Source organism: Dromaius novaehollandiae, chromosome 14 (genome assembly GCF_036370855.1).
Source record: "Dromaius novaehollandiae isolate bDroNov1 chromosome 14, bDroNov1.hap1, whole genome shotgun sequence".
NCBI lineage: Eukaryota > Metazoa > Chordata > Aves > Casuariiformes > Dromaiidae > Dromaius > Dromaius novaehollandiae.
This window is the reverse complement of record NC_088111.1, coordinates 16,037,067-16,059,834: the sequence shown is the minus strand read 5'-3', so window position 1 is coordinate 16,059,834 and position 22,768 is coordinate 16,037,067. Positions and strand designations below refer to the sequence as shown.

Genomic DNA, 22,768 nt, shown 5'->3' with positions numbered 1-22,768 from the left:
ATTAAGACTTATGATTGAGTTTCCAATAATCAGTTATTTAAGGTGTACAGACCTACCAACTTTCTTGCTTCACGAATGTTATGCTTTTAAAACTGAAGGGTTTTTTTTCATTTTTCTCCTTGTAGAGCTCAAGGCAACAGATGAGTTGTGAAAGAGAACAACTAAGGGTAAGTGCAATGATATGCAAAATGTTCTTTTTCTTTAATATATGAAGCAGAATCTAACTTGTGCCTCAGGCAGACGGATGGGTGTGGCACGCCAGTAGAGAGGTGTCTGGGATTCTTTCAGATTCTGGGATTAGTTGCACTGAACTAGAGAGATAATCATTTGTCAAGTATGAGAATTTATTCAAAATAAGAGGTTATAACAAAGCTAAAAGTATAGTAAAGATAGAAATATAACAGAACTGAAAATACATATACGTATCAGAGCTCTACAGTTATATCACAGATGCATGGTACAACAACCGCTCTCGCCCTTTCCTCGAGGGCCACCCCTCAGGTAGAGTTGTCCCCAGACTCTCAGACAACGGGCATGCGGTACAGTGACTGCTCTCGCCCTTTATGGGCCACCCTTCCAGTATAGTTTTCCCCAGATTCTCCTCAGGCCCTGCTGACATCAGGGGTGTCCCCACTGATAGATGGGGCCTCGGGTCCTCAGGCCAGCTGATGGTAGGTCGGAGTCCACAGGAACCTGAGTGGCTTATGCTCTTTTATAGCCAGTCAAAACAATGCCAGCCCACAGTTGCACCAAAGCTAGCTGGCTGTAGTCAGTAGTACTGTGCATATCGCTAGCCCACAACACGGCCCGTTAACAGGTCGTTAATGCAGGAAATTGCACAGCACCTAGATGTTTATGGTGTGAGTCTGCGGTGTCACTTCTCCTTTGCCTGGTCTTGTCAACCATCGGCTCGTTGGAGGGTTAGGGTTACAATTTTTTTTTTATTAGAGATGAACATATTTAGCTCAGCAAATTTCTTGATTGTTGGTAAATGTTGTATATATCTCAATACGAAACCAGTACAGTAGATACAGGTGTTTTTTCTATAATTTAGCTAGATTTGACAGTAAATACCTCTATTGGAACTTGCTTGACATTCAGTGTGCTCTTTTTATGTGCAATATGAAGATTTAGTAATGGGTAAAAGAAACCACATTTCTCAGACTTTCTCCAGTACCTCATTGTTCCAAACAAGAAGATACTGTCCTTCGGCTTGTTCTCGTATGTGTGTTTTCTGATAGGAATTAATGCTAAGAACCTGAGGGTACTGGCAGAGGAGGTCCAGGTGGTTTAGGATGTACAGCCTGGTTGTGCACAGCTCCTTTTTATTTTGTTTTGCCTTTTTTGTATAGTAAAGTGCCAGTGTTTTAAACAGGTTTCAGTCCCCACTCCCTTTGAATGCTTCATGTGCCAGTATCTCTGCAGATGCTTTTGCAGCACAGGTATTGCCTTGTACAACCGATTGATTCTAATACTTGTTTGGAGAGGCACAAGAGTTTTCCAGAAAAAAGCTTTTGGATCCTCTAGGTGTTGCTTAACAGAGCTACATTTATTATATCATATGATGGATATTTTCTTAAAAATCCCATATTAAAGTTGAGAGAGAGAGGCAGGCATGAAGGAATTATGCTCTTAAGTTTTTATACTAAAAATATTTTTGGAAATGGCAGCATTTCTTGTTTACTAAACATCAGCAGTGCCTGCATGACTTGCAAATATAAAGAATATTCTGTAGTCTTAAAGCAAGTTATGCAGTGTTCTTAAGCAAACGTTCATCCATTCATTACATTCAGCTCATCAACATATCTAGACTCTTCAGTTGGTCTTCACCGTATTTGCAGTATGAATTTTGGTAAACAAGTTATGCAAGAATGATGCACGACATATTGTGCTTGATTCTTTCCTTGATGATGTGACTGCATTGCTATTGTAGTGAAGCTGGAGTGAAGATGCTTTGTTTTATCCATGGTAATGTCTCAACAGAGCAGCTGTCAAAGTTAAAATATTGCTATACTACTTGAAGGACAGTCTGTTCAAGAAGCAGTAGTGCCATAAGAGCTAAGAAAGTTTTCATTTTTTTTTATTGAATTTTCTCTTTTGAATGAAGAATGGAAGAAAAAAAATGTTTTGAAATGTAAGTGGGGGGGAGGCCCCCAATTCTTTGTTCAAGTAAATACCTGTGGTTTTACTAATTAGTGGATAAAATGTGTTGTAGTAATAGATTTCCTGTTTATTCCAGTATTACAAATTTACATGTATTAACAGTCAGTTCAGTGCTTCTAATGCCTTTCTGTGGTATCAAAATGTGACTTTTTCATGACAGCTTTGGAAAAAACACATCTTTAGCCTATTAAGATTAGGTGCATCTCCTTCCACCACTGTTGTGATATTCCTGTGAGATGAGGAATAGATACTAGTCTAGAAAAAGCTAGGTCTGTTCCTCACACTGGGATGCAAGCAGAACAGTACACCATGCAACAGCGTTGGTGCTCACGGCTGTAGTACATGCAAAAAAACCCCGGCAGTTTTATCAGAGTAAGACGGTGGTCTTCTCCCACTTTCAGGCTTGTCCCTAGGAGGGCAATACATTTAATGTTAGTGGGTAAGAGGCTGGGTTAGATTTGTCAGGCCTGCGGGATTTCCCCTTGGAGTTTGTGACCTGTCGCGAATACTTGGATATGAGACAGTCTACTCACCACAAACTATTGTTTCATCCCAACTGAAAGAACTGAGATATAAGAAGAGAACAGGATTAAAACAGCAAAATGCCAACATCCATTGGCATCCTTCTCACCTTTTATCTGTTTGATTGGCTTTTAAATTCTAAATGCAAAGCAGAGACTCTCTGCTCTGGAATAAAGCATTTAGCATGACGAAACTTATATTTGGATTGGAGCCTCTGGCCATTATGTATTATATATGTACAAAAAATGTTAATTATAATAATTAAACAAGTCTGTATATTTTAACCCTTCTCTACTCAAGCTTTGAAAATGACATTGACCACAAGTTACTAAGTTATTCATCTTGCCAACCTGTTACAGTTCCTGGCTAGAAGTTAATGTTTATACCTAAATTATTTAAATGACAATTAATACAGTCTGTACACTGGCTACAGTGGAAAGTTATGGGAATTTGATCTAACACAGCTGGGATTTTTTTTTTTTTTTTTTCCATTTGGCTATATAACGTGAGAGGACTTTGGTATTCCTCTTTTCAATCAGATTTAAAAGAAAATTGTACAAAACATTAATGCCATTCTTTAAGCTTTCCCTTCTCTTGGAAATCATTTTCATTACCATGTACTGCCTTGAAAATTCTTTTCTTTTTTTTTTTTTTTTTTTTTACATAATTCTGTCCTTTCTTTTCTTTTTGCTTTCTAATCTGCCTTCATTCAAGTCAAGCTGTACTAAAAACTAATAAATGTTTCTTTAAAAGGAATTTGACCCATCAGTCTCATTCTCTCCAACTCCATCATCCACGTGCTAATTTTTTTTCAGTATTTTCTTTAAAGAAACTAATGATACTACTTAGTCCTCCCAGTTCTGTTTTTCGTTCTCTAATCCTGATTTATAAATCTGTTCTTGGGCAGATACATCTTATCCTCTTCTCTGTCTAGTTCTTCCTACCACGTACTGTTTTATGCATGGCCATGTGGAGCTTCAGGTAGTTGTCCTTCTGGTGCATTATAAATGACCTGTAAAGACACAGACCTCACAGCTTGCTCAAAATCATTTAAAAAAAATACTATTTCTTCTCATATTTGTGGCCAAAAATTAGACTTTGAAGCATGAATCATATCGCTTATTTAAGATTGTGAAGAAGCTTAGGATGCCAGCCATAGGTAGAAATAAACTGTAATTCATAAAGCTGTAAAAAAGCGTAGTGACAGCCTCAGAAGTCTGTCTACTGCTTTTACCAAACCTTTCTTATTGTTTTGACTTTAACCAGGCATTATGATTTTTATCATAACCTGAGGACCTTATTTAAACTTACAGTCTAACTTGCACCTTGCTTGGTTTTGCCCAGTTTTCCTTTCAGCTAAGATGTTATTATTTTCTATTATCAACTCAATGTAATTGTTTAAATTTAACTTCTGTATCTGTATTTACATGCATGAATTTTGGTTTCTAAGCGAATACATTTGGTCCTTATGCAGTAATACTTCATATGCATTATAAGGTGGACGTACAGAATTTTTAAACTCTAATGTTAGAGTACCAATGAGTTCTAATGGTAAATGGTGTGATTAAACTTCCTTGAGCTCAAATTTTAAGTGACTTAGTTGTGGCTGTAATTAAGGGCTCCTTTTGCATACACTTATTATCAGGATGCATTATATACAGCAAGAGTTCCTTCTCTGGTCTGAAATATGCGAATGGCAGGGTCCAGTATCATCTCATATTTAATATCAACTTATATTTGAGATAGTACACTTAATTTCAAGGAGGGAAAAGGATTTTTTGCATTTAATATTGTTCTATTTGTCTTATCTTTTATATAGAAAATGGAATAAGCTGTGATGTGCAGCCAAAAATGTAATAAAGTATTAAAGTTCTGCCAGTTAGAGGGAAAACAAAAGCAAATGCAATCACACCAGAGAAGAGCAATTCTACATAGTAGGGTACGTAGTGCTACCTCACTTCATTAGAATTGGCTGGGGATCTTTAATTTGCAGTTCCCAGGTTTCCCCAGCTGACTAAATTTCACATATTGCTTTAATTGTATAGAGTTTTTGCATTCCTACATCAATCAGAAATGGGGGCTTTAGGACCATAAGTAATATTTTCTCATGTGCCTAGCTGCAATTGCATCTCAAGAGCACGGCTGGGCACCGCAAGGCTCCCCGGAGAGCGGGGGCAGCCGGCAGGGCACTGGCAGCAGAGCGGGGCGCAGACCCCGAGGAGGCGGCGGGGGAACAACGTTTTCATGAGCAACTTGAGGAAACCCTGTGGAGCTGTTGCAATTCAGCAGTCCATTAAGAAGTCGCCAAGGACCTTTGTTTTCAAACCTTTTATTTTTATTCCGTTTTACGTGACAGAAGTGAGTTTCTTTATTTGCTAGCTTTTCATGCTTTTTCTTTCTATGTAGCTTAAGAATTTGAAGACTTTTAGGCTTTGGTATTCTTTGCAGTTTGATTTTGAGAGAAATGGTGGAGGCAGGTCAAACTGAGAACTCTGGGTGATTTGGGGGCTTTTTTCATCAGTACTTGGACTTCCAGTATTCAAAGATGAGTGACTCTCAAGTCATTGTGGTATTAATTGCAACATAGCATACAGGCCAGTTTTCAAAATTAGATCCATTCAATAGTGTATCTAATACATGAACCCACGTCACTTATATTAAGTTGTTGTTAGACAAAATCTAGATTTTTCCTATTGATTTTACCTATTTTATAAATATATACGTAATTGCCGAAACAAAAAGTCATTTTGAAATAGAAGCCAAAAATGCTCCACAATGAATTTCTGAAGTTTTCACGTTCCCTCTCCACATATTTTCTTATTTTTGTATACTCTGGGATACTTCTGACAATCTGGCATTTTCTAAGAGAAAAATATCCCATAGGGGAAAATATTATCATGAGATTATGGGCATTTTCATAAATCATTGTTCTTGTTTATTAAACTAGACAACATATTTTCCTTTAATTTGAATCTAAAGGGCTCTGATCAGGAATTTACAATTTTTTTTCTGATTATTAGTTTCCCAGTTCTGAAGTTTCATTTTCAAAAGCAAGTTAGGCACAGGAAAGAGTGAATATAATTTCAGTGATTTTTGTTGTTTTTAAACGTGTACATGAAGGCCCCAAGTCTTCTCACATACATGACCTCTGAAAATTGTATTTAGGTTTCCAGGTCAGTTAGATACCTTTTTTACCAATTTACAAAAATGAACACTGGTTTCTTAATGTGGCTGTTTTCAACTTTAGCACTCTTCTGAATAACAGACTTATTTAGAATGTCCCAAAATAGTCGCTCTTGACATATGCTGTTAAGTATGTATGCAGTGTGCACATGAATCTGTACAAACAGGGTTGTGTTACTGAGAGGAAAAAGTCAGTCAAGTAATTATACAAAGAAAAAGCAATGGCAGTAACAGTATATACCAAAGACCACTGTGTACTTCCAGGAGTATTTTTCTTTTTTTGTTATTATTTATTTCTTTACAGGAAATGATACAATACGTACCTTCTAATGTCAGTAATCAACAATTCATGTTCATGCATTCTTAGCTCATGCTGGTTTTGTTTCAGTAATGAATAATATCTGCTACTATAGTAGCCTAAAATGGACTTGTATGCAGAAAGTAGAACTTACGCAGACTGCAATAAATAGACAAAAGCCTATACCTTTTTCTGCAGTATCTTCAGGCATAGCCAGTCTAGTGGTTGTCTATAGCAAGAAGGACCAGTCTCGTTATCTGAAGTATCCCTATTTATACACCAATTAGCAGGGGCACTGTGAGAAGTTAAGACAGTGTAACACTGCTTTTCATAAAATCGCAAGACTTCAAACTCTCTTGGTGGGCTACATTCCAATTTGAAATCAATGGTTCTGCCTTGTTTGTGAATGCTTTGTGCTTTTCTGGTTTCTTTTGGATCGTTCATGTCCAGTGCCATTTTCAGGCCACCATAATCCTGTGGTATTTAGCTTTCTGTTGTGTCTTTGTTCAGTGCATTAATTCATGAGGCCACCTTTGTGCTGTTGTATGGCACTTAGCTGTGTAGAGGGTTTTTTTAGAATTTCTGTAAAGCAAGTTTTGAAGATCATCACTGTGGTATTATCTTCCTCCAGTAGTCTAACTGATGATTTTTGTTGACGATGTTCCTCTGATGCACTTCTACGGAGGTAAATTGTGATCCGATGAAAGATACTAATTTTTTGACCAGTTCGAACAGAGGAAAAATCCTGGAGAGAGGAATAGGATCAGGGTAGAAGTGATTTGTGAAATAAATGGTTTTTTGGAGGATTTTCTGAAATAATTTACCATGGTGATAGGATAGCATGAATTATATAGTGGTTGGACAAACAACCCCGTGATTTTGGTCTCTAGCTTTTCCCACACTGAATCAGGGAAAAGGAAAGGTTTATAAGACTCTTTCCTGAGTTGATGTTGTCTTGTTTTGTTACTGGAAAATAACACAGTAATTCATAGCATCTGCAAACCAGGTAGCTAGTTCTGGCTATTAATACAAATCCCCCCCCTCCCCTTTTCTTTTCTTCCTTTTGAAAAATCTCTTGATGTATATTCACGAATAATGTGTGTGTGTGTGTGTTCATTTCTCCTGGAAGAGTAATCTGGAACTATGTAATATTATACATCCCTCTTTTACAGGGAAATGGACTATAAGGAAAAAAGCTAAGATATATTAGTAGAGTTGGATCAAACCGATTTGTATTGTTTGCCCATCCTCTGGTTAGGAATTCACAGAGCTGCTGCTGCATCAGACATGCTAGACAAGTGCCTTAAAATGATCCTTCTCTAGCCTTTGTAGCTATTCTTGCAATGAGTTCAGCTATATCTGTCAGCCTCCACGTAGGTGTCTGGTGAAGATATGGGTAGGTGCAACAAAGAAGAAGTCATTGTATTTTTGGTTCCTGGTCAGTATTACACAGTGATATAGAATGAAATTGTAGTAATCTCACTGGCCATCTCTCAGCGTGTATTCCCCCAGATTCCATAAAGGAAATTCACAGCATAGTTTGAAAAAAAATAAAAAATTGGAAATAAGATCTAAAGAAAAATAAAAGGTTTGTGAACTGTGCACCAAACTTAGGTTTTTGGGGGAGATGTTTAAACATACAGATGTGATTTTATTTGAGTTTTCATCTAGCTTGCAATTAATATGCCCCCAAAAAAGGGAACTGAAGAACGGTGGTAAAATTTGATTTCAGACCTGCTATGCTAATGTAACAAAGTACAGCCTGGTGGTAGTTTTCACAAACTTTAGGAGCCTTGCCAAGCATAGGAACTTTAAGATAATACTGGCGTTCAGGTTGTTGTTTAATAACCATGACCGTTATCAAAAAATAATAATAGGTGGCAGTGAAAGTTGTTATGGTTCATATCTAAAGTAACACAGCCTGTCACTGTGAGGATGCTGTTATCCTCTTACGGTGCTGACTGCTAATAATATTCTCCTTTGATCAAGAGGAGAAAGCACCTTTGCAGCGCTTCCATTTGTTGAATTGCTTAAGGAATAGCAAAGGAGCCTTTAGGTATTTTTCTTGTCACTGTTACTGATGAATATCATTCAGAAAACACTGTTTCCTTCCAGTTTCCTGTTTTGGCATCTCTGAGAATAATAGGCAGAATATTTGCTGCTGTTCGAGTGCTGCTTCCTCTTTCAATTCAATTTTTATTTTTGCACAATCAAATGTTTTCTCAGTAAGGTACTTTGTAATAGCTGAAACTGAAGTATTACAGTAATGTTTGGTGAGGTTGAAGCAGTGTTTTCAGTAACTACCTGCCCATACAACAGACATGATTCTCTCTAAAGCTGCAGTGCACAATATGGAATTAAGCAGGTACTTGGCATACATTTAACATTGTGCTTGTACACAGAAAATCAAGGAGAGGGATTGGTTTGTGAGGCAGTTCATGAGGCATCATCAAGGTTCAGGAAGTGGCAAACTACTGAAGAGTTACAAGGAAATAGATTTAGGTAGTATAAAAACTACTGAACCAGCGTCCAACATCAATTCACCATCCTGATGCTGTCCTCCTGTTGATACAAAAGCCTCTGCAATACACGGTTTTGGATCCCCAGTGCATCTGGGAACAGCTTTCACACTCAGAACAGTAGCATTTGGTACAGTAATTGCGCAGGCTTTCTGTAGCAGTTGCATATAGCTTCTTTTGCAGAACACTTGGTGCAATCAGTGACACTGTTCTAGAAGAGAAGAATTTGTCTTGCTTACTTTATATTTGTTGAGAGTGAGGTTTTTTTCACATGGCTTTTATAATTTCACTTTGGCCTGCTTGAAACCAGACCTTTAAGTGCATGGCTTCAGACAGAATGACAAATAAAGATGATCTTCCAGTATTTGCTACGGGCGTTTTCATTATGAACAACCTGGAAGCTACGACATATGTCTGTGTGGGAAGGCATACAGGAATCACTTCTGTTTCTATGTCATCTTGTACAGTTTTTGCTGGCAAGTCCTGTGTTTGGCTATGAATTGCAATTGGTCCAGAAGTGGACCTGCCTTCAGTTTCTGCTGGTTGTGGGGCCGGAGAAGGGTAAGGGCCATGTCAGGCCTGCCGTTCTTTTTATTGCCATTTGAATGATTAATGTCTTTACTGTCATCCAGCCAAAACGGCACTCTTGTAATAGCTTCTCCATCCTCTGGTTTGTGGTTGTCTACTGCTGTAATATCTTGAGCTTCAGTGTTTTGTGAACCAAGTATTCTGGTGTGTGCAGTATTTTTATAACTTTCCATTCTAAGAATTTGCTGGAGTAGCTATTATGATGATAGGATCCAAAGAAATGTTGTGAGTTTTTCCAAAACTTCTATTTGCCTTTTTCCTGACCTTGTAAATGTTCACTCTTGCCGGTAAATACTGTCTCATATCTTTGGGGTTCCTCTCTTAAAAATTCAGTGGAACTTCATGGGAAAAAGGCAAGTTAGAGCTTGAGTAAAGTGAGTTCATGATTTTTAAGTAAGAAAGAATGACTATAACACTGGGGTATGGTTGAATCCTTAGTGTAATATAATGGTGAATATTTTTATTTTTATTTACTTATTTATTTTATTTTTACAAAAAAGTTTTAGCTTTGAAGTTGTGCATTTGCATTCGAAGGACTGAATGATGAAGAACTCAAAAGAAGCAGGATGTAATTTGGTGGGGGTTTTTTTCCCTATTTTTCTGTTTTTCCTCATGGAAAATCCCCCTGAGATGAGGTTCTTTATAATGCCACGAAGTCGCCAGAACATACATAACTAAACTGATGGTGATCTTAAGATACAGTATTTACATACCCCAAAGGAATCTAGTTTCATCCATTTTGTTAAGAGAAAGAGAGATTTGCTTATATTTCACAGAGAGCAGTCAATCTACATTCTTTAAGCACTTGGCATGATGGCTTATTTCCGACAATACTGTCTGTTTCAAAACTCCATGATTCATATATATTCCTAGACTCTCATAAGTAAGAGTTTAACCTAAGTTAACTTCTAATTAAATACACTCACACACTGACACACTAAATTCCATGTGAAATTGAGAGGTCATCTTAGAAAGGAGGGATCTGCAGCCAGTTTTTGTTGATCCCTACACATTTTTATCTGATATTTCTAGATATCTGTTTGGTGTATATTAGCGTAGTATTAGTATTAGAATATTAGGTTTATATTAGCATAGTATTAGTATTAGAATATTAGTATTCTGTTTTTCTGGTCCTTTCATCCTGAGAATTAGTCTTAAACATATCTTCTTATTTTTTCAGTCCATTTTAAATTGCAATAATGGGCAAGTGTGAAGCTGACATTGGAGTCAATAGTATAATACATCAGAAGTCATGAGAAGATACTCTCTTTATTCTCCTTTTTCACCGAGGAAAGGTAGAGGCTTACTTGTCCTCAGAGCTAAAGTATTGCTTTTTGGAGCCTACTATATGATCACATGAATAGACTAATTCTTGCAGTCCACTCCCTCTCTCCTGATTTTATTTCCAGGAGTTTTCTACAAGGCCATTATAGCTTTTATAGTGGAGGGGAATACTGGGAGTAGTTTTTCAGGAGGTTCAAATGAAAAAGTTTTTTAGTCACAGGTAGCCTGGGAGACAGCTGGATTTTTGCCATACACTTTGGTACTACTGTATGTTGGATTTCTCTTCTTGTTTACTCATATATCCAATAACTGACTGAGTGACTAGATTGTAAGGAGACCAAGATGCATTGGAAGTAGTATACTAAGTGGCAACAGTAATTTACATGAAAAAGCCAACTGGATACAGTGTTATAAAGACATATATTCATTGGGACACATTGACTCCTCAAACCAATATTGTTTAAACCAGAGATGAAGAAGGAATATTAATGGCAATATGACCATCATGTTTTAGTATTGATGGTGATGGTCTTTTTATGTTCTCTAAAATCTTTCTACACTTTCATTGTTTGAACTAGGCAAGTTTGCTTCCCTACTAAACCATCTAAATATTATGCTTTGTTAAACAGCTACCGAATTCTTCCACAGCAAGGGAGGGAGAGTTAATCCTACATGCAAATAAGGTGTACACTGTCAGTTTGTATGTATATATCTACAAACACATACATACACACCTATGTTACAGATATAGTTTAAGGATCCAGTCCTACAAGTGTGTAGTTGTAGTACAGAGCATATACACTATATCGTCTACATAAAGGGTGAAATCTTGGCTTCAGATAGCCCAGAAGTTTACAAAGATTGTTCTTAGCCTCTTGAAATTTTTTTTGAAAGAAAGTGACCCTGGACGGTAATTGCGCTCTGTAGTTCCATTCTGCAGCAAAATCCCAAGCTGCACTGAAAGCCAAGTCTTGTGTGTTCAACAGAAATGATTCTCTTAGGATAGAATTCCAAGCAACAGTACATAATTTCCAGAAAGCAGGATAGAGAAATAAAAATAAAGTACTCCAAAAGAACAAGCTGAACAAGCAAAAATCAGTTGTGTTTTATCAAGCTGACTATGAGTTTGGAAGCATCATGAAGTTTTAGATTCAAGCAGGGATTTATTTCTATTTTTAGAAGTCAAATGAATGTAAGTACTGAATTTCAAAAATACCTTTAGTTCTTCCTTATTTAAAGCATGCACATATCCTGAAGAGAAAGAGAATGTTAATTTTTCACCTCTTCACAATGCCTTGCAGCAAAACTTTCTGTGGACATCTTGGCCATCAGTTGTGCACTTTTCGCTGTGTTTGCAGAGGCTGTTTGGACAGCAAGATCAGCAAATGTGCGTCTTCCTGCGTGTATGTGTTTGATGCCTTCCTAGTGTATTCTAACGGCAGGCAAACCAGGATAGCATAACTGCTGCAGGAGCTGTCATCAGTTTGAAAACTGATATATCTAAACAACAGAGCTTGAATTGTATCTTCAGTCTTTTCTACTGAAACAAACTCCCGTAAGTATGCATTGCTCCGAATCCCACCTCTGTTTGCAGTCTTGAGAAACTTCCACCTAGCTTTGGAAAAAGTTATCCAAAAAAAAAAAAGAAAAAGAAAAAAGAAAAAAAGGCCCAAATCGGTCATTGTTATTTATATTTGTTTTTTTTTTAAAGCTTCATTTTTTTTCTATTCATTTAAATAGGAAATAAAATAAAACTTCTGTGGAAGTAAATTGATGAATACATGTCTAAATTCCTAAAATCTTAGTACAGTATTGAAAGTAAAAAGTGGCTGTCATATCAAGGCCACTCTCCTACTTGATGGCAGTTGTCCTCCAAAGAACACATAATTAGAAGTTTTATTACCTTGATTTAATCATTTCCGTCGATTAAAGTTTTTCCTACATCCTATAGATTACTTCATATGCTGTCAGCTCATTTCTCCCTTTTTTCCATCCTCTAAACTACTGCTTTCTATGACTGTTTTCATCATTGTTAAAGATCATTTATATAGCACCATAAATTACAGACACCTGACAAGCATAGAGTAAGATACATTCTTTGCCCTGAGTAGTTTATGGTACAAAAACATCCTTGATTTCTGTTGTACCTTTTTTTATATCACACAATGGCCTGGCAATTTTAAGCTAGATCACATTAATCTCCTATTTTATTCCCACAGTTTTTCATGATCAATGACTGTGATCACAACTGTATGCCACAATTTATGTGATATAGATAACTAACAGTTTGCTACGTAGCATGGAGGTATTGGAAGCACTGTTCCTTACTAATAATTCCAGGCACAAATTTTTGTGCATAGACATTTGCATCTAAAAAATAGTGGTGCTGGAAAAAAATCCAAATTTCTTGGCCATTTAACTTTCTTTTTTTCTCCCTCTTCTCCCTTCCCCTTCCCCTTCCCCTGACCCAGTAATTTTCAGGCATGAGTGCAACAGTGCCCAAGTAAAAACTTGAGAGTATGTTCTGTATCGATACCTTTTAAAAGGCAGCTTATTTTTTTGAATTTCGTTCATTCTCTGCACTTCTAACTCTCTGTGCTTCTGACTTACACCATGTCTACTACATTTCTACATGTCCTACTTCCACTAAAATTTGCTTCAGAAATTGAACAATATTTATCATTCCACTTGAAAATCGTGAAGAACATTTTCTGACCTTTGCCTGAAAAGCAGCAATCCAAAATACAGCAAAGGAATGTTACTGTAATTATTTGCTTTTCTTCCTTGACCTTTAACTATAGATTTAAAGAAGCCCTGTAAATCTGGAAATGACTATAAACCACTTACCAGCTCATAATTCACCTAAGCTCTTGAAATGTCCGCTTCTTGAGATCTGGCCATATTCCCACTCACCTGCTCAGACTGAAAAGTAGAGAGCAGTAGAGGGAAACCTTTTTACTACAGAATACAAGAAAGGTTGATACAGTTTTTTTGGTTTTTTTTTCAGTTATGATAATTTTGCATCCAGACTATTGAGTTTTTAGGGAGAGACAGGATAGTACTTTGAACTTTCAGTGGTGACTAAAATGTAATGAAACTTTTCTGAACTCATGTGTATTTGAACTTTATAAGCTGTTAATTTATTGACATCAAAACAGCTGTCACCCAGCTCTGGCAAAGCCATGGTATTCTTTCTATTTTTAAAAAAGCAAGGAATGCTTACTACACAGTTTTTAGATTTACTAGCTGCAAAAAAGAATAGTTTCCATAACCTATTCAGTATGTTAAAATAATGATATCTCTGAAGGAGCCAAAATAACCAAAGACTCTTTTATCACTGATTTCTTTCTTTGGGAAGGTATTACAGACCTACCCTGGATGATGCACAACACTATTTAGGGTTACATTTAATTTTCAAAAAGACTTTTACTATTTCTAGAGGAGTCTATGTGACTTACATGATGCCAATATATAATGATGGCATAAAAACTTAGCTTTTGTTTGTATTCACAGTCATTTGCTGATGGTTTTTAACTTTTTTGGTATAATAAATTGTGCATGCCCTTTAGGATGGAGAAGCCAAAGCTCTAACACCTTTAAAAAAAAAAAAAAAAAAAAAATCCCTGAAATGTAATAACCGTATCACCCATATAATTTCTTCTGAAATCTTAAACTTGAGGCTTGTGTGTTGTTTCTCTGTTTTGTTTCCCCTTTTACTGTCCAGGAGGTGTAGCTGGTAATACTGGAAAAGTATTTTATAGACCAGAAATTATTTATAATTATTTATGTAGATGAAACCAGAGGTGACATGAAAGGGCCATAACGTTCATGAATCAATGAACTGCAGTCAGTTCAAAAGGCTGATGAAAATCATTATAAATAAATTCTACTAAAATGTTCCTGTGATAAATTCTTCATCACATTAGTTAGATGATCTTCCACTGCTTCCAAATGACTCCTGTGTGCTTCTGATGGCGCTGAAAAATCTCCTACAGCAGTTGTGCCCCTAAAAGTGGGGGCAGAGAAAAATGGGACCATGTGAAAATTTTGGGGAGAAGTGTGAAATGAAAATAAGCCCGTTTCCACAGCCTCCATAGGGAGTACTTGTGGGGAAGGAGCTATGAAAAGGGGCTCCTTCATGAAAGCCTGATGTCGGTGATACCAGAGGCCTCTGAAAACCTTAATAAAACCAGTCAAGCAAATATTTTTTGTCCCTTGCCAGCAAAACCTCAGTAACCTGCCATAATAACACAGTGGTATAGACTAACTGAGAGACATTAAAAATATAATAATAAATGGATGAAATTGAAAAAATCAAAAAGTTTCTGGAAACTATCTTATCAACAACTCTGTAACCCCTTATTCCAAAAATTACCCCAAAGTTACCTGGGTATTGTAGTTAATAAAGCTGTTCTCATCCAGAATGTTCTGGAATTTTTTTTAAGTTATTATTATTAATACCTAAATGCATGCATAGAAAAGAGCACTGTAAAAATTATAAATAAGTGGCCACACACAGCACTCCTCTGAGTACTATTGTTCAGATGTATGGTGCATATAGTCAGTGGTATTAAGCGCTCTCCTGGATATGGCCACATTGTCAGCTGTGGGGAGAAAGCTGCTTTGTTATTAATGATTTTCCTAGAAGACTGTTGAGAAACTATCAGTCTGAATCACTATATGTAGAAGTGGTCTCAAAACAGAATTTCTGTTCTGTACACCATTCAGAGACTTCTCAGCATGTTGTTATTCCTAACTTGAAGAAGAAGAAAATCTCAGTTTTCAAAATGCCTAATGAAACAAAATTTCCCGGTTTGATTCAGAACCATCCAAGTGTTTTGAAAGCACTGAAAAATTCTGATGTTATTTAAAATAGAGAAAAGACCTTATTAAATATGCAAGTGCTGTCATATTAGAATTATATGAGAATGTAATGTGGGGAAAACTGAATTGAAACAAACTGTCTCAACATTATTACAGCTAATAGAAAAAGCAGATTTATGTTCCTGGATGTTTTGCTAACCTCAGTTCCACCCCAGTGTTGGCGAAGTTCCGCACCGTTGTTTTGCTCTCCCCCTGCCCCTTGCCCGGCGCGTGGGGCAGCGCTCGGGGAGGCGCCGGGCTGGGCTGTGCGCTGGCTCGGACGAGGGAGGCAGGCCCCGGAGTCCATGGTGCTCCTTTGCCAGGCAGTGCCTTCTACCCAGTTAAAAAAGCAAGCACGACATTGCTGGAGTCTGTAATGTGGAAGTACTCTTAAAAGATACATCTGAGGCCAAGAAAAATTTAGCATGTATTGGGCTGGGTGTACATGCTCTCTGGCTTGCGTGTTTGAATTAGCGGCTTCCATAATCATGGGACCTTAATTCGGCAAGTGCAGCTCGTTTGGAGACTGACCCACCACCCAGGGAGCTGCTGCTTTTACAGCCCAGCGTGGAGCGATGCAGATATCTCCACAGAGGGGCCATGTGGGCTTTTATGCAATCTATGCTACTGCAATCCAGCCTCTCTGCCTGTGCTGACTTGCATTAATAAGCTCTACTCATTTAGCATTTCCTTGTTTAAAGTGCTGGTCCTAATGGAAAAGGAGCCTAGTTACAGCTTTGCTGTGTCTGTTACTTATACTTTGAACATGCTAAGTAGAAGCAGGGTAAAAATGTTTATGAATGCTTTTTGCAGTATTGCCATATATAGCACATTAGATTCCATGTGTCAAAAAATCTTTTGAAATGCTTTAAAATTGTTTGTTTGCAATGATCGCTTGGCAAAGATACTGTGTTTTAGCGAGGTCCTGCTCAGTGAAAAGTGCTAAAAGGCTGCAATGCCTTTGATCAGCATTTTGCAATGTGCTCTCTGTGCAGAGCCCAACCGAGACTAATGGAGTTCCAAAGAAAAGTGATAGCGATATTGTTACCTAAGATTGTGGTCAGTAGACAAACTGCTCCTTTTCCGCATGTGGACAGTTTTCTTTAAAGACAAAAGCAACAGATGTTTGCTCTGCCACTCGCTTATGCCACTCTTTGTCCAAGTCAAGTGAAGTATCAACAACTTTTTGTCACAGGGAGTGCTTCAGAGCTCTGGAGTAATCCTAGGCTGCATCAAAGTGTTGCCACCATGTTAGTAATTTGTCCAGGAAGATGATAGTTTAATCTGTGAAGTGAAGAACTTCGGCTGCTTGTAACGCCGCTGGAGAATTTTGCTCCTGAGGAGAAAAGTTCATCTCAATTTTCGCATGTACTCAAAAAAAGAACATTTCCTATGTGATAGGAAACCATCTTATTAAAAGATGAATCTATATCTTGAATTGAGAGCGAGATTATATTCCCAGAATTTCACTGTCTTCAGAATAGGATGTAATTTGTTTTCTTTTGTTTCAATGTCGGTACATGTGCATTAGCTGTTGGAAATAGTTAACTTTGCCTTTTGTTGCTGGGAAAGAAGTATCCAACTGATGTGAACCATGAACCCCTTAGGAAACTAGAAAATACATAGATTCAGAGCATCTCAGAGCACAAATTAAATATTTAGTGTACAGGCTGGATCCCTCCTAATGGAGAGTGTCTGAGGTAAACATGGCATCTCTAATATATAGTAAATTTTGTAACTGAAAGAATGGGCGACTAATGTGAAGAGACAATACAGCAAGTATCTTCTTTTCAAACAAAAGCAGAGAATTATATGATAAGTGGACTTTAGAATTGTGAGAATGAATGGTCAGGGAATCCAACTTTACGTTATTGAATGAAATTTCATGATAGGACGGAAGGCTATGGCTGGACTGAAGTGTATACAGCTGGCTTAGTGTCTGGCTTATTGGCCTTTTGGTGGCCTTGCAAGTGGGTATAGAATTAGAGGACTGACTGACTTTAATAAGGGTTGATACATATATACAAAAGCGTTTTAAATTTTATGTTGCTGCTTGACCTTTTGCAACAAGCTGCATACTCCTAAAATTCTTCAGATCAGGAAATTTTTTTTTATTACTTGAGCAGTTGGAAGGGATATGGTGAACTGGTTACCATCTGGTGACACTGGGGGGGGGGACAGCATAGAAGTCTGTTCCTTGGAGCACTGTTGTGTGCATTTACCTCCAGTATGGGTTTACAGCTACCAAACTATGCAAATATTTCTCTGTTGCACTTACTTTATTTTAGAAATACTCATTTTTCAAAAACAACTATGTCCTGGTTAAAGAATTCTAAATCTAGAGATGTGTGTTTGTATTTTTAAGTGTGAACAAGAACAGATCATGGGTGCATATACATATACATAACATATGCATATACATAACTGGGTGCAGAACCAATCACGGCTGTTAGTTTGAGATGGCAGGAAGATGTTTCTTCTTCTAGGCTCCCAACAGGCAGTCTTCATCCCACCTCACTTTGTCCCTTGACATACCCTGGGTTCCTCACGTGGTTTGGTCTGATGGGCAGAAGTTTACCAAGTGTGATCTCAAAATCCTTTGATAACGTTACTGAAAATTAGGAGAACCATTTGGGCTAACAGGTACATATAGCATTTTGCACATGTTAAGAAAACTCTGATGCAGCTTTAACTATTATCTCGTTACTGATTTGTCATAATACACAAATGGTTCCAGTAAACGTCAAGGGTTTCTGGAAAAACACAGTCTGAAAGCTATTGAAGGGGAGTGTCCACCAAGTCTCAAGGTAGAAGCCAAGAATAAGAAAGGGCTATGGAGAGTATATGCAGCCATAAAGATGATGGAGAGAGTCCTACAAGGCACAAAATGAAAGAAGGGCGAATATGCCCAGAGTGTTTCTGTGGTCTGGAAGGCAGCCAAAAGAGGCATTGATTTATTAAAGAGCAGCATCACAGCTTCCTTTTCTTGATCTGGTGGTGCCATTAGTAGCTCCTCAAGCAGTCGCAGATTTCTGTGAGAGTGAGGAATAGGGATTTCAAACAAAGCACTAGCAGAAGATCCTGAAGCCCATTATTTTGCAGATCCATGCATATTACACAAAATGCTTACTCCTGTAAATAGTCCGTTAGCAGTTATGCAAGTGGTGTTTTTCACTCCTCAGTTATGATGTGGTATACAAAGCTAACTTTAAAGAATTATTAATATATAAATCAGGAATCACCTCCCCCCCCCCCCAGAAAAAAAAGTATTCAGCTACTTTGTTTCTGAGTTATCTCAGTGCTGTTCTTGTGGACTTGTAATGTACTGAGTGACCTGTGCATGTATTATTATCTTTTTCTCTATTTCCATAAGTATCTGAATTCTCTTGTGTCACTTCATTTCTCTGAAATGTCCACATATTTTTGTTTTGCCCTTTTACATCTTTTCCCCTCCACAGTGCCTTTCTGAAGTGATGCCTCCTATGTCTGCTGATTTGTCCCTGAAATCTTTTTTTAATCCATCCCCTCTTTATTCTGCCCCTTTCTCATTGGCACACACAAGCCAGCTTCTGGGGGTTTTCTTGGGGATGAGGCAGGGGAATGTTTGAAGTGTGGTGCAGCTTCACATATGACTGCCACATGGATTCAGTGTTTGAGGAAGTAATTTCTTTTGTAGCCCTGTCAATCTATATCAGCATGGCAGCAATAAAGCAAAGTTCCCAGGTACTTTGCCTTGCCAGAAGGCCGTGGCCCCGTTGTGACTGAGAAGGGAAAGGTTTCAGTGATGATAGGGGCGGCTGGCTGGGCTCCCCAGCTGTGCATCTCTGCTGAGTTAGTGCAGCGGCATGAGGGGTTACTGCACTGCTGGCACTGAGCGGAGGCTCTTGCTTCCTGAACAGGGGTATCAGCTGTAGCTGGGTAATACAAGATGTGAATGGCACAGAAATTTAACTAGGATCAGATCTAGCAACTTCCAAGCTGAAGCGTCTTTGACTAGACCAAAAGTCACAATGATAAGGCTTCTGATTCTCTGTTTCTGCCTTATTTCCCCATTTAGCTATATGTGAGCTTCTCACCTGGCCACCCCTCTGCACGTGGCCCCCCTCTGTGTGCTGATCCCTGGTGGCTGTGGGTCAGGACCCCACGGTGACCAGGTGTGGACCCCCTGCTGCCTGGAGAGGCCTGTTGGTTGAGGCCTTTCTGATAGTGTGAGGAAAATGGTGGAGATACTTGGCAGCCTAATGGCGTGGCTAATTCTGGAGTTGTTGCCAAGAAGACTTTGCATCCATCAGGCTGGATGCAAAGGAGCAGATTCTCACCTTCTTTTCACCGCTGTTTTGATAGTGCTGCTGACATCAGTAGTGGTGGGGATGGTAAAGCCAGGGAGGGAGGTGTGCTGTTTGCACACACTGCCCCATAAATGTGCATGCCCCTCACCAAATCGAAACCATGATGTAACCCCAGTTACAAAGCTGTCCTTTTTCAAACCAGGTGGTCTGAGGAGAAGACAGCGAATGAATTTGTTTTGTCAGATATATGATCAGAAATAGCAACTGATAGGCTTGCTGCGTTAAGTTCGTGTGATGGCTTTGCTGAAAGGTAGGCTGGTTCATGATGTACTGAACTATCATAAGTGATAAAACTGATCCATTTGTTATCATCCCGTGCATAAAGACTTCTGGATTTAAGGAGCCTGCACTAAATAACAAAGCAATTTATAAACTCATAAATTGAAAATTATAGGGAAGTAGTACTTAAGTCATTGGTAATAGCAACCTTTTATCATATTAGTGATGATTATCAAATGTTAATCACCCCTCCCCATGTAAGACAAAGTCATACCTTAGGAATGTTGTAATTACTTAAATAGATAGAGCTTGCCTCTTTTGCATGATAAAAGTAAATAAGATAAATTTAGGTATGGAAGTCTCTGTTTTTTGTTTTTTCTTTTTTCTTTTTTATTTGTTGGGGCAGAAGGGGAGGGTTTCATATCAAGTCCCTATATCAGCTAATGTAAATTGATTTATGCTGTTGCCTGTACAAGTACATTGGCTGATGCCAGCTGAAGATCAGTCTTAGCTGGCTCTACTACTTGGTAAAAGTTTTTATCCAAAGCAAATTTGAGAGCAGTATCTGTTCCTGTGTTTCACTGAACACATAATAGGTAGCAATAGTTGGTTTCAGATTAGCCTGAGAATATAATAGCATGTCCTGCTATGTAGATGGAAATAGCCTGAACTGGATTTTAAAAACACATTATTGTTGCAAGAATGATAGTCTTCTCTGTGCTCTCTCAAAGCAAAGATTTTATGGGCAGTGGAAGGTAGACGGTGTTGACTAGAGCTGAGCAAACATTTGTCTGGAGATAATTTATCTGATGATATTATTTTCTTTTTCACTCAAGATTATCCTGAGTTATCTAATTAACTCATTCAATTTTATTCAACAAATATGTTGATGAGTTTTACTTCTCAATGAGTAGATGGACTGAGAGCCACTTGTTCCCCATATTCAGTGCTTGATATCCAACTTGCTTTGTTCAAGTGTGGATGATTACATAATGAAACAGCTTTGTTTCTTTTTGTTATCTGCATAAGCATAATCTGTAAAACCAAGATGAAGATTTGCAAAAGCATCTGGAAGGTCTCTAGGAGAAGGAAATTAGAGAAATGCATTAATATTTCAGGAAATTTAGTTTAAACGCTGTTTTCCAGTAGGCAGCATATTCTGATCGCATTGTCCTTGTGTCAGTTCTCTGGTAGAGGATTTTGTAAACCTTTATCTTCCATGGACATTATTCTAAATAAATTCAAATCCATCACCATACCATAGTGCCCTCACTCCTTCCGCCCCCCATCAGGATTGAGGCTGGCACCCAGTTATTAGAGCTTCACAACAGGAGCGGGTACTGAGTTTTTCATCTGGTTGCCAGCTGTTTCCTTGACGGAACCAGCATCTGGTCTGTTCTCGCTAAAAGGGTGGAGAAGCAGCAACAATATAGCACTTGTCATTGAAATTACGGGTAAAGGATTGAGCTTTTATCCAGTCTAACAATAGTCACTAATAATTTGGCTTAATTACCTTAGCTATCCTAAGAATCTGGTCGGGATGCGACTTTTGAATGTTTGGAGGAATAGTAAGCTCACTTTGACACCAAAAGGGAATAAATGAACAGCACATAACCAACCAAGGGTCATGTCCCTCACATTTCACATCACTTTGCTATGCCAAGAAAAGAGAAAGCAAGCAAGTTGGATATTCTTGGTTCTAGGGACACTATGTATTGAGTAAATGAAATGTGCATCTCACAGGGTCTGGGATCAGAAGAAGCTCCATCTGTCACCATCCTACCTGTCACCCGTTGAACTGCACATAGGACACAGTTCATTGGACAACCAGAAATCCTGACTAAATATTTCAAATCATGGTAATGTCTGATGACCACATCGTTAACTGGTTGTTCCCCAGGCTTTCCTGGGAAAATGTTCTGATCTTTCAAATTATGCATAACAAAAGTTTGCAGAAACCAATTTCTTGCATCAAAAGTTGCAGAAGTGCTAAAGTAATACAAATTAATTGAAAATGAAAAAAAATATGCAATGAAAACTCTCAATAGTGAATTTATAAAACAATTGAACTATACATAAGGGTACACTTTGATTTCTCTCCTACAGTTACAGGGAAATCCAGAAAGCAAAAAAAAAAAAAAAAAAAAGAAAGAAAAAAAAAAGAAAAAAAAGCAGCAGCAGCAAGACTTTTGAATCTGCAGTGAATTAAGAGTAGATTAAGGGCTTGTTTTGCTTTGTTACTATACCTCCTAAAATTTTGCAGTTTTTCATTTCATAAATAAACATGATAGATGAAACTATAAAGTGTGGAAATTAAGCAGAAATGCAAATATTTCTAGCTCTCTGAGTGGTTCAAATTGTTTTCAGTTCCTTAAATACGTGAGATTCTAGCGCTGTTGCACCTATTGTACAGTCTGCCTGGTTTGCATCTTTTCTTGAGGGAGAAGTCTTAAGTACAAAAAACAATTAATCACCACTAGTGTCAGCGCAATCATTATCACCGCATTCCCTCCCTCTTCCTTTCCTTTATTATTTCCTTTCTTGTTTTACATTATTAAAAAAAAACTCTCTGGTTTTAAATCTGAAGTATGGAGACTTTAATTGAAATTGTGGACTCATTAAAGTTCATGAAGGTTTTGTCATTGTCATCAGTGGGTCAAATATATAATTTCAGTATCTTTCTACATGTTTATATAGCACCTAGCAAAAGGCGGATTGTAACATTTAGCATTGCAATTAAATATTCTTGCAATTCGTAAGAATCTTACGTACCCTGCAAG

The 22,768-nt window shown here is 37.8% G+C and overlaps 1 protein-coding gene across 14 annotated transcripts in view; it reads left to right on the top strand.

The window, feature by feature from the left end:
- RBFOX1 (RNA binding fox-1 homolog 1) overlaps positions 1-22,768 on the top strand; it is a 1,256,643-nt gene that overhangs the window by 835,208 nt on the left and 398,667 nt on the right. For all 14 annotated transcript variants that reach the window (XM_064520441.1, XM_064520435.1, XM_064520437.1 and 11 more), the window contains one exon: positions 126-167. In XM_064520441.1, coding sequence (XP_064376511.1) covers positions 126-167 — 42 coding nt within the window. The remainder of the gene's footprint in view (positions 1-125; positions 168-22,768) is intronic.